Source organism: Egretta garzetta, unplaced genomic scaffold (genome assembly GCF_000687185.1).
Source record: "Egretta garzetta isolate BGI_Z169 unplaced genomic scaffold, ASM68718v1 scaffold137, whole genome shotgun sequence".
NCBI classification, from domain to species: Eukaryota; Metazoa; Chordata; class Aves; order Pelecaniformes; family Ardeidae; genus Egretta; species Egretta garzetta.
Genome location: NW_009260139.1, coordinates 540349 through 553550, shown reverse-complemented (window position 1 = coordinate 553550; position 13202 = coordinate 540349). Strand labels below are relative to the sequence as shown.

General features: G+C 42.0%; 1 protein-coding gene across 1 annotated transcript in view; it reads right to left on the bottom strand.

The window, feature by feature from the left end:
- TYR (tyrosinase) overlaps positions 1-13202 on the bottom strand; it is a 52851-nt gene that overhangs the window by 19939 nt on the left and 19710 nt on the right. Inside the window, exon 3 of the mRNA XM_009641682.2 lies at positions 11075-11222. Coding sequence (XP_009639977.1) covers positions 11075-11222 — 148 coding nt within the window. The remainder of the gene's footprint in view (positions 1-11074; positions 11223-13202) is intronic.

Genomic DNA, 13202 nt, shown 5'->3' with positions numbered 1-13202 from the left:
ATTTCCATGAGTCACAGTGCAAAAGCCTAAGTCTTCCCAGGAGTCCCATATAGCTGCCTGGGGCATTGACACCATTGCATGTAAGCCTGGGGTATGGCTCCTACACCATAAAGCCCAATTTGCTGGGCAGCCCTGTAACCCGCTTTCCCAGTCAATGAACCTCACAGAAATATTCTTGTTTACTTCCTTCTCAGAAAACTGGGTAGCCTGAACCAATGAGTGCTGAGCCCAACTTATATTTGATCAGCTGCTGATGGATTACAACATAAAAAAATTTATTCCTGCTTGAAAAGTAAATAATGGATAAGCTGAGCATGACATATCACTTATGACGCTAAAGGCAGGAGCTGAGTGTTGGAAACTGTGTAGGAATCTGTGCAGAGGAATGTCAGTGTTCTCTAGCGTAAGACTAGGTAGGGCCTCATCATAACCCAGTTATTGACAAAGCAAGCTAACTCCTGCGGAAGCTTATTCTGCACCTCTTCTGGAAAGAAACTGTGAGTTTAGGTGAGGCTTAGCCAGGCTGAGTTCTGAACAGAAATCTAATCTAAACTCTACCACTTTCCTTAGTCAAGCCATCCTCTGTTTTACACTAATGAAAGCCGGCAATGAGTCTTCCTAGGTGCAGGAGGGAAATTCTCATTCCTTAAAATAGCTATCATCATGCGTGTTGTTTCACCCCTTGCTGTCAAACCAGGGCAATTTTTGGCTAGAAATATTTGTTTCTCAGTCAGATTTAGGTCTCTGTCTTGGTTTTGGCTGGGATAGAGTTAATTTTCTTCACAGTGGCTTGCATGGTGCTGTGTTTTGGATTTAGTACTAGAAGAATGTTGATAACTCACTGATGGTTTAGTTGTTGCTGGGTAGCGCTTAGACTGGCCAAGGGCTTCTCAGCTCTCAGCCCTGCCAGGGGCACAAGGAGCTGGGAGGGGGCACAGCCAGGACAGCTGACCCCAACTGCCCAAAGGGCTATCCCAGACCATACGGCATCATGCTCAGTATGTAAAGCTGGGGGAAGAAGAAGGAAGGGGGGACATTCGGAGTGATGGCGTTTATCTTCCCAAGTCACCGTTACGCGTGATGGAGCCCTGCTTTCCTGGAGATGGCTGAACCCCTGCCTGCCCATGGGAAGCGGTGAATGAATTCCTTGTTTTGCTTTGCTTGCATGCGTTGCTTTTGCTTTCCCTATTAAACTGTCTTTGTCTCAACCCACGAGTTTCTTGCTTTTACCGTTCTGATTCTCTCCCCCATCCCTTTGTGGGGGGAGCAAGCCAGCAGCTGCGTGGGGCTGAGTTGCCAGCCAGGTTAAACCACAACAGTCTCCAATGCTGTCCAACACTTTGAAACCCAAGATAAAGACATGACGCTGTGTCCTGTGCACTTTCTAAATAAGGCAAAACCAATGCACCCATGTGTTTCACGGAAAAAAAGTTCAGGTTTGCTGGAGTGTATATCCTGTGTTAACTTTCTCATGTTCATCTTTGCCACGGTTTGCAGCTTACAGAAAAACATCCCTTGAACGAAGAGATAGTACAAATGCCAGCTGCTCCAAAGTTTAATAACTAGTTTCCCCTGAAGAGAAAGATAACAAGCAGATTAAAACGGACTGCTGTGGAGGTAGCTGGACTGACTCTGTGTAACCCACTCTTGTGCTCTGTAATTCAATTCTTTTGAGACTGATTGTCATTATTGAGGTTCACAAGGGCATGTAATATATCAATCACATCTACGGTAGCAAAGTGATAATTTCTTTTGATGAATAGAAGGTAGCTACCTGTGGGTGAGAAAAGTGCCATGTTTTCCTGTGATTTTTTACAATTTGAACAATTACAGCAGCTGTTACTGCAGAAGTGCTGCAGGAAGGAAATTCAGTGCTATGCTAGCTGTCTGCATCAGAACTTGTCTTGGCCGCTGTGTCACAGGGAGAGCTTTCTCCTCCTCCAGCATTAAGAGAATAGGTGAAGACTAACCATGCGCCTCTTGCCAAGTTTCAGGGCAAAGTAACCCTTCCTTTTAAAACCCACTAATCGCTTGCATAATATGTAGTATACAAAGTGATCCATTCTATAACTGCATTGGCTGAACTAAAATCTTGTAGTAAGAGTGATATGAAACATGCATTTTAAATGGGACTATTTGAACTGAGCTTCCTATACTATTGATTTTTAAGAGCAGAATGGGTCATTACAGATATCTAACCTGAATAATGACATGGCAGGTGAGATTGCCAGCTACGGTATTTCACATATAATCTAGAAGATGTCTGTTTAACCTTCCTCTTGCTGCTCCCCTAAAGCAAGGTGGATCAGCAGCACTATAGGTTTTATGTATGTTAAATCGATAAAAACAGCATTTCTCTCCAGAACCTGTTCCTCATCCTTATTTCTCTCTGTCTCTGCTTCTGTATGGTCTACCTGTGGAGAGGTAGAGGACTTATTTAAGAGTGTGGGTTACTTTAGATGCACATGCAACCTCAAGTGTACTATATAGACCATCCAATTGGCAAAGCAGGGAGCTCTTCAGGAGGAGGGTTGCTCTAAACCTATACTAATCGCTTTTGCTTCTAGCCATGGTACAGGTTAGCTGGACCTGTGGTGTGACCCTCCAAGGCTGTTCCTGCATCCCTTTGGGTGCCTTGCAATTGCAGCAGCAGGAACTGCCCAGCCTTAGTGAAGTAGATGTTAAGAATCCAGCTTCAGTATCTCGGTGTCTGATTTGCCTTTCAGCCCCAGGCACAGGGATATCAAAGGAGAGATACTGGGGAGGTCTGTTTCTCAGCAACACCCCAACCTTCCCACTTACACGCTGTTTTCTATGGATATATTTATGTGGTATTTTGCAGTAGATGTGAAGTTACTCTACCCACATACTGAGCCCACTTTGAGTGAGTCAGCTCCATCAAACAAGCTGAGGAGCTCTGGTTAACATGCTACTGAGCCTGAGAGGTTAAGAGGGGAAGGTTAGCAGCTCCAGTTCAGTGCCAACCAAGGGCTTGCAGTAACAGAGGGAGTGTGTGTCCTCCTGCACATTTGTAGACATCCCCAAGGGGAAACAAAATTAAGATAAATCCTTCCGTGCTTTGACTTCTAAAAATTCCTGTGCTTGTTTCCCACCCCTTCAGTACTGATCTGTTCTCTATCTCATATTTGTTTGCCAATAAATCGTGTGACCAAAGTAATTTCTGGCCCATCCTCATATGAAATGCTCTGCTGGAGAGCAGTTTTCTTCCTCTGATGTTCCTCTGGTAAAACAGAGCTGGTTTCTGTGACATGGTGGCTTCCAGCACAGCAGCTGCTGGTAACAGACAATAGGACGAGAGGGAAAGGTTTGAAGTTGCGCCAGGGCAGGTTTAGGCTAGACATTAGGAAAAACTTCTTCACTGAAAGGGTTGTCAGGCTCTGCAATGGGCTGCCCAGGGAGGTGGCAGAGTCCTCATCCCTGGAGGTATTTAAAAGAAGGATAGATGAGGTGCTTAGGGACATGGTTTAGTGGTGGGATGTCAGGGTTAGGTTAACGGTTGGACCCGATGATCTCAAAGGTCTTTTCCAACCAGATTGATTCTATGATTCTATGATTCTAATGAGGTGACTTTGTTAAGCATCAGAGAAGGGTGAGAGCTGGGCTACCTTGCTGCCATGCTGCAGAGCCTGCTGGTGGGACATAACTGTGTATCCTGATCAGGGCTGTCTTCCCAGTAGGAGCCATGTAATACCCACGAGGCAGGGAGAAGAGGTCTGATGACAAGCAACAGCCACCCAGGATGCATTGCAAAAATGTACGTAATTCCCCCAAGAGCTTTGGAGGTGGGGAGATAACTTTCCCAGACTCAGTCTTACCACATGCACAAGCAATGGGTCATTACATGTCTTGCGGGTGTTTGTATTATAGCAATTTCTGAACTTGAGTTTAAACGAACCTTCTGTGTGCTAAATATTGCACAGAGGTAAAAAGAAGTATTTTGGGTGGACTCGTCCAATCAAAAGACAAAAGGCTCCCTCAGCAGAGATCTTTGCAGCTGAGCTGGTCACTAGTCAGTGACTCTATCGTCTCTGCTGACTGTAAGTGGGGCTCAAACAGAAATGTCTGCATTGTAGGTTGAGAAGAATATGGCTTAGCCAATGCTGAAGGCATGTTTCCTTAGAGGGAGAAACCATCAGTCCTGCTAGCTGTGGCTCTGATGCAGGTCTACGTGTTAATAGGTAGTTAAGGTTTGAGCAGGTCATCAGCTCCAGTGCAGATGCTCTCACTAGCCCAGGTGCCAGGGGGCAAGGGTAATCTCCTACAGAGAGCTCCTCACTATTCATAGCCCTGCAGATAAAATGGTTTATGGGGGCTACTTAGTATATTGTGTTGCTACCCCAAAATCACCACACTTAAGTGCTTCTCCAGCTGTTCTTGGCTTCCTGGTGCCTTCCCTGTCTGTTTTTTTTCCCTCCTTATCTATCTTGGATGCATTCAGCATATGCATAGTTCCACTGAAACCATAGAGCCCCCACCGATACCATCCCACTCCTCCCATCTCTGCTGCATGGTGAACATGGCTCAGGTTTTTTGTGCAAAGGCACTTTATAATCCAGATGTTTAATTCCAAAGACAGCCTAAAGGTTATGGACATCCATCCTGAGTAAGAAATGACTGTCACACCCACCAGCTTCCACATGATTTCACCTAGCTGCCAGATACCAAAAGGTATATTAGTAAAATGCAAAAGCTTTTATGAGGTAAAGTAGTATTTGGGAGCATTGGGGGCTGTCCTGTTACACACCATCATCTCAGCTCTGTTCTGGAAGTGGTGAAAAACATCCCTAGGTCAGGGAGAAAGTCCCAGGGGCTTAGCTCATAAAAGCTGCACTTGCTTACCCCTGGGCATAGCAGTAGCTCAGTGATGTTCATGTTTTCACTGAGTGGGAAGGATTTTAACCATGTTGCACCTTCATGCCAGGGATAATTCTGGAGATCACTTCACCTCATCCACTGCCTTTATGCTTTATACTTGGGAGGATACAGCGCTGGGCCCAGACAGTAAGAGCCTGAGCTGAGACGATGCAGAAGCCCTGTGGGTTTACCATTACTGTGGGAGGAGTTATATTGCTAATGGCAGCCTCTTGACCTGCCTTTGTCTAACAGATTTCATGTGGCTCCAAGCCATAGTTCATTCAGCTCCAAAAAAATGTGACTTTCAGGCTGCGCCATCACTTTTTGCAAACATACCTCAGAAAGCAATAAGAGTCTTGCTGTGCCCATATCAAGGGAGAAAATTAATCATACGCTTAGCGTTTAGGCAGTGACTTCTCCATTTTTACACTGCTTTATTATTAGCTGATATATCATTGTATTACAATCTCCATTTCAGCTGTGCTTAAGTCACTTGTTTCGATGTCTCTAAGCTTCCATGTACCAAATCCAGATAATACTTTCTAGGCCTCACGCTTGTCTGTGTTGTCTCCCACTGGAGACAGTTCAGGGTAAGAAATGAATCTTATTTCATGTATTAAAGAAGTCTGGAAACCTAGTGTTGCCTTACAAGAATTTCTAATGATTCTTTTTGAATGCTTTCACTCCAAATGTTCCAGATTCTTGAAGCAAATAGTTTTTAACTGCTAAAAAAAGTTCTTGTTTCCTGTCAACATTTCAAAACAAGAGAACAACTTGGCTTTCTCTTGCCATTTTTTGGTTTAAAAAACCTAAGATGACATTTAAGAGAAAATGAAAATGTTCTGTTTCAAAACCAGAGTAAAAATAAGAAGCTTTTATTTTGACATCTCCTGGGGGTGAAAATCAAATTTCCTCTTGTTAAAGTATTTTCCAACAAAATCACTTTTGACATAACACTAACTTTTTTGGGGAGTGGAAGGAGAAGGGACTGGCATGAAGGTGAGGATATTGAGTCGACATACATGCTTTTTAGTTTAACACTTTACTGATAAGCAATGTGATAAAGAACATTTTATTGTTAGATCCTCAGATAAGCCAGAGTCTGGCATTTCCAAAAGCTCCCAGCTCCAGCCTGCTACTACAGCAGAAGGGGTTATTTTAGCATCCTGCAGAAGAGTCTATGGCAGCTGATGTTGCTGAACAGCACAGAGACATTTGCCTTAATCAGACGGAATTAGTGGCATTTTCACTGGGCTCTGAAGCTGATGCGTAGGAGAGTTTCTCCTGCACCCGCTTGCAAATGTGCATGTATGTAAGTAGCTGTAAATGAGAGCGTCTCCTGTTCCTGTGTGGCCTTATACCTGACTCGGATTACTTTTTGCAGAGTGCATGTGCACGCACACAAATACATGCCCCCCCCCCCCTTCCCAAAGATTTTGGCTCTGGTGCAAGGATTTAGTCCTGTGTGATAGCAAGCAAAAGAGTAACTGAAGCAGCCAGATCAGCATAGGGATGTCCAGCTGTCTCTTGTCATTGCCATTTCATATGCTTGTAAATGAAGCAATTGCTACCTCTTGTTGCTCATGCTGCTTTGATACCCGAGAGCTGTAGTCAGAGGCTCGGAATATGCTAGGCGCTGCACAGAGCAATGCAATTCGACAGTCCCTTAATGACAGAGCTTATAACATACACATAAGACAAAGGACAACAGATGGGTGCAAACAGATCGGAGGAGGACTAGGCAACCATGCAGTGGGACCACAATGGTCTACCTACTAAATGAAGGCTTCAGCTTACTGATGCCTGAGCTTTTCTGTAAGAATCACACAGAAGGAGGAACAGTGATTGAATCTGTGGATGTGTAGGGTGAACAATTCCCAACCAGGAGGAGTATGGAAGGACTTGTCTGAATGCCAAATGGATGTAAGAAAGCGATTGATATCACAAACTTATCTAAGGGGTGGGTGAGTTCCTTAGCAATTAATAAGGGATAATTTGGGGATGGGCAGTGAAGGGCCTTGAAAATAGAGACCAGCAGTTCATCTGATGTGACAGAGAGCAAAGAAATGATAGAAGAACCATTTGTTGATGAACAGAGAGGAATAGAGCATTGGATTAATGGAATGATGGTTCCAGCAGTATTCTGAGTCATTTGGTTACTCATGAAAGCCAGAGAAAAGGGTGCTGCAGTGGTGGCACCACTAGAACTGACAATCTGGGCCTAGCTGTACAAGTAGTCTAACAAGTCTAGGTTTTAGAGATGTAAGAGACTTAAAGTCTACACTGTATTGAGTTTCTCTAGAAAATCAGTTCTAAATTGTTTGTTCTAAAATCATGCCCTTTGAAAATCATCCATATTATTTTAATAAACCCTGTCCGTCACTGCTGAACTTAGAAACAAGATGAGAACTGAGGCCCTATTGCATTAGCTGCTCTTCAGGTATAAAGTAGTATGGAGATCTTTAATGGCAACTTATTTTCCCCATTGCTGTTAAGATTTTCTTGCAGTTTGTGAGGGGAACTTTTGGGATGAGCTGTGGAAGTCAAGGAGGGGAGAGGTACGGACAAATGAGAAGAAAGTTTGAAGAAACATTAAAAAGGCAGAAGCACTGGGAGAACAGATGATGATACTATGTGGCTATAGGGATAGAGGGGCTGAAAAGTTGACAGAGAGGAAAGAGTTCCTTTTCAGAGCAAAGAAAACACCCTAGTGAGCTCACGTGGGACCGTGGGCCCTTGCTTTTCACTGCTTGTGCAGCTGCTCCTTCCAGCTTGAGTGGGTTGACTCCTCCCTTGTTATTCCCTTGTGCTGACTGTAGGGCATATCTGAATAGCAAAGAGATTTGCAATTAAGAGAAATGCTTCACAGAGCTAAAAAAGCTCTCAGTTTTGCTGAGCGTCTATTCTGTTGCATCTTTTTTTCTTTTTTTTTTAATCCATTCAATTAACAATTAATAATTTCAAGGGTGCTCACCTGCTTTTACCAAGCACTGAGGCCTGATCCCTAGGTCTTCTAGCTATCAAATAAGAAGGCAAGGAAGGCAATTTAATCATTGCTAAGAAAGCTGTTGCCTGAGTGCCTTCATACTTCTGCACTGCTGAAAGAGAATAACCTGAAAAAAGGGGAGCATTTGCAACCAAACGCTTTGCTTTTCACCTGAGAGATCTTCTCAACCACACCTCTGCTCCATCCGTCCTTCTCTCATTTTTTGCAGCAGACCCGGGTAGGAAAGGCTGGGGACTAGCAGATGGGAGGCTGACTGTTGCTCAGTTTGGAAAGCAGCTCCTAACATTTGGCTCACACCTGTCAGCAGACTCTGTATACACTCGTTTATCCTCCTCTGTACCATATGTTTCTATGTAAAATCAGTTCCAATGATCTATTGCCTTACTTCTATCACTCCTATTATGGTCGTAACTGAGCATTTCACAGTCGTTAATGCATTTACCCTGACAGCATCCCTGTTGCGTAGGCTTCTAATATCACCCACTTTACAGATGGGTTAGCTGAAGCTCAGATCAACAGCTCCTCAAAAGTCTTGTTGAAATCAATGGGAAGGAAACATCTCCAGGAGATGTGAGTTTGGGAGAGCAAACTGCATACTCAGTTTCACCCAAGGAATTTGCAGTGGAGTGAGGAATCCCTCTTCTGTGTCCTACATGGATGCTCAAAGTGCTGGACCATTCTTGATTTCTTGACACAGAGGTGTTCCCTGCCTTTGCAAGACCCGTCAGACCTTTGGTTGCTGGTGTCCAGTCTTTTTACACCCTTTGCCAGTAATCTCATGACTCTCCTTGTCCTCACCAAGGCCTGGAAGAGAAGCTCACCTCAGCAGATTTAGTTAAAAAGTTAATTAAAAGCCCATTGGCACAATGTAGTGATAGCAATCAGATCAAAAGTGTTCTGCCCAAATGAGAAAAGTTGATATGGGCCAAAAAAAAGCCTCTGCTGCTGTGGAGACTCTTTTTCCCATCTCCTCTATTCTTTGTATCCTTGCTTCCCTCTCAGAAAAGAACTTCGCAGCCTTTCAGATTTAAAGTCTATGTAGGAGAGGAACAGGATTTTTTTAAATGTACTGTACGTACCTATCAGTCACCTACTTATTAATTATAACTAAAAGCATGATTAATCTGTCATGGATAAGGCTGCTAAGTAACCCTAATCATGCTAATGCATTTCTGTCACTTATACAAAAGGCAGCATTATTATCAGTTTTTACATCCGTGTATACTAAAGCCCATATACACAGCAGCTGCAGAGCACTGGTAACAGCCACAGATGGGATGAGGTTGCATCATGGATATCTGCATTGCTCCCACAGTGCCCGTGCAGTGATTTATTTCCCCAATGCTAGCAGGATTTAATGATGTTACCTTTTGCAAATAATTTTGCCTTCTAAAATGGATAACAACTACAGTTATGGGAAGTATTTCCAGGGGTTCATAATGACTATGACTGAAATTCCTCTGTGGGAGGGGTCAGCATGAAGACCAAGGTGCTACTTAAGCCCTGCAATGAGTGGGAGCTAAGAGATGCGTAGGTCTTATACAAGTGTGAATGTCTAAAGAAAACAATTCTTTTGATGTTCCAGAGCATAATGCTTTCCCTTCTGTGTTCCTTTTCGCTGAATATTCAATTGATCCATTTTTAATAGCCTAGATGTTGGAAAGTTAATTTCCAGGTGCCAAACTCAAAATCTGTAGCCACACCTGAAGCATTTGTGCACCCATCCTGTCAAGCAGTCAATGGGTAGATATGCTAAATCACAGCTAAGCTACACTGTGTAACTTTTAAAATGTTCTGAAGAAAAGCTTTTCACAGAAACAAGTTTCAAAACTGACACCTCCAGAAGGCTAATTATACCCCATGGCATTAGGAGAGGAAGATCTGTGGGTCACCCTTTGAAGGAACCATTCCACTGATGCCTGTGTGACCTGCTTAGACTTGATGCCCTATTTCTGGATGGGTAAAGTATGAAGAATATAACTATTAGGCTCATTAAATATATAAACTAAGGAGAAAAAGCCCGACTTCAAATTTGTCTTTTTCCCTAACTAGCTTTTTGGTTAAATATGATTAAGTTTTATATAAGAGTTTTGGTGTGAACTGCCTGAAACTAAATAACTTCACTGCAAGATGATGTCTGCAAGATGTACTCTGCATTCATCCTGTGCTGCATGCCTCGGTGACCCAAATAAAGAAACCATTTTGGTTTTCATATGAGTAAGTGCCTTGCTGCATGCAAGCAGGGTCTTGGTCAGTAGATATCTGAGCATACAAATTTATGGTAGAGTCCCAAAAGTTTGTACAGGGTAACAGTTCTTTTGTTCTAAGCATTGCAGTAGCCTAGTCATGGTCAGCACATGGTGGGAAAGTAGAGGAAGATTGGTAAGAAAATATAAACTGCTCCAGAACAAGTGGGTTTTGTGTGGTTTTTAAAGTCCTTTGCCTAGCTGACTTTCTTTTTTATAGCTCTATAGACATCACAGTTTGGTATAACGTAGTCCACAGTAAATTGTTTGTAGTCATTTGCATATATTATAGTGACACAGAAATTTTTAAGGTCACCATTAAATCTTGGAACTCTGTCCTTAACAGAGCAATTTCACTCTTTTCTTGCAAAACTGTGCTCCCCTACCCTTTCTTATTAATAAACATGACACCCTTCTGTTTGCTTTCCTTTCATTCTGCACAGCTGTACTCTTCTCTTTCATCAAGAGACAGTCACAATTTTGTTTGTCACACTGAAATACGGAGTTTTTTCTTCTTTATTTATGAATAGCATGCTTGGATTTTCCTTATGGAATAGAAATTAAAACAGCGCTGACATTTAGAATGTAAAGGAATTGCTCCAACTGATTATAGTTGTGTTAAAATGAGTCATGCACTTTTGGTCCAAACTTCCTGACATACACATCCATATATATTAATCACCATGACATCACCAAAGAGCTATTTTTATCTTGGTAATAAAAGCTGAATGCATTTGTCAACTTTTCAAATTATATTTAATCCAGTGAACATACAGACAGGTTAGGAAAGACACTTGCTCTCAAATAATAGCAGAGCTCAATTTTGCACGTCTGAAAATGCTGTGCACGTAATGGCATGTAAAATATTTGCAGTTTTGTAATGTAGGTGAAAAGCACACTGTAAAACACAAAATAAATTAGGTTTACCAAGAAGAATTAAACTCACCTGTCAACAAACGCATGGTGTAGTACAAAGATAGGATCATTTGCAGAGCCTTGTACTTGGGACATGGAGCCATTCATGTAGATGTGAAGTGCATTATGTAAACCGCTTTGAGATATGTTTGATATTGCAGTCTGTGGATCAGCAAAGCCTGTGTATTCAAGAGGAAATCATATGCTGATATGACAATGCGTATAATTCTTTTTCCAGTAAGACTGAAGATCAAAGCACCTACTTTCACTTCATTTACGTTCAGCTTTTTAGACAAGGGCTTAGGAAGACGTGTAAAGGAGTGCTAATAAATTTCAAAGGCATAGTGAAGATGAAATTAAAATAAGCTAAATTAAAACTCCTGCCATGTAGCTAATGCAGCATGTCAGCAAATGTACGGCTTAATTGCTTTATATTTTTAAATTTCTTTGTCCATTGTGTCTGACTCTTAAAAGGCAACATAATCCCTGCAGACATTTTTGCGTGTACATTTATTCATGTTGAGAAAATTTATTCACTTTATTTTCATTTTTGATCTCTATGCTTATAGGTTCCTAAGATAAAATGAGCTGTTGTATCTCATCATATACTCAGTCATTTAATATTGTTTGTCCCTATAAAACACATTCTTCTATTGATAGGAGCCAACACAATACAAGCTATAATGTTTACAAAAAGATCTGGTAAATAATCAATAATCTTCCACAGTCAGAATTGCAGGATGAAAGTCTGTGGATTGCTGTTATTTTGGAGGGCACTTAAAATATGGGCTTTGAGAATAGATCACACAGACCAATAAATAATAAGCCCAAATAATAAATACTGGAAGATGAGTCTCTGCGTCAGTTTTTATTCTGGTAGCCTGTCCATACCTCAGCTCTGATGTTGGAAGCCCTTCTCAGCATCCTGACAGCCAAGCTTCCTCCCTATTTGTAAGGACTCCTAAGAAAAGTCAGCTCAGCCATCTGATGCTTCTCTGGGATTTTCCAGGAGAATAAAACCAGAAACATATGCTGTCCTCCCAATCTATTTCTTAACCTGATGCTAGTCTTGCTGTTTAACCCACACTACAAAATCTCTCTGTTCTCTCTCTTTGATTTGGTACCTGAAGATGTTTTGTTCTCACAGTTTCTGTAAGCTGTAGGATGAGGAAGCATAGTGGAGACATATTAAAACATCTTTATACATTAATAATCAAATTAAAAGGGCTGTGAACAATATGCTGCTTGTGCTGATCCTCAGTGTTTTCCCAATATTGTGGCAGTTTATCAAGTATGCAAGGTGGGGAAAAAAAAAAGATCTTAGCTCTTCTCTGGGAAATGCCTCACTCCCTTTGAACACTTGCTTTATTTACTTATTTGGACCAAGAAACAGCATTTGAAGGAGGATCAGCAATACACTTTTGAAGCGAATCTTCCAGTAGTCCTTCTGTTTCATGCTGTGACTCACAGCACAGGGCAATATCTGACTTTGCAAACTGGATTCCTTTCAGAGGAAATCTAAAATGTGCCAAACATCAGTTTGTGTTCAGGTCATGGGGCTGAACTAGAGCTAACCTGAAAGAACCCCTTCCCTCTCAAAACCCTCATGTATAACATGGAAGTCAGGTCCTCAGTACCACTGCTTTGCTCTTTGTATTTGTTCCTCTTTAAGTCACACCAAGTATTAATTGAGACACGGCTAGAGATGCCTTATGAGTAGAGTCATACTCTGTAAACTGGAAAACCTGAGTTTGATATCCCATTGGGACTCTGATCTTCTGTGTGGAATGAATGCATCCCTTTGTGACTCTGAATTCCCTCATCAGGCTTTGCCTTGTCTGTTAACCTCTTCAAACAAGGGAGAAATTTCCGGCATAAAAACATTGATAATTGGAATAAGGATCAAATCATAGGTGTGGCACCTAGGAACCAATATACCATAATAACCATCCATCTTTCTGATTCTAATAGTACCACAAAGATTTTGAGAAATTCAAGGGAAGTCAGAGGAGAAAACATAATCAGGACAGCTGAAGGAAGTAGAGCTGGCTTATGATGAAAATTGTAAGACTTCAAGGCAGAGTGAGTCTGGATTTATGAAGGAGGAACATGTTGATGTCTGTAGATAACTGCAGGTTCTAAGTACATCAGATGTGGAC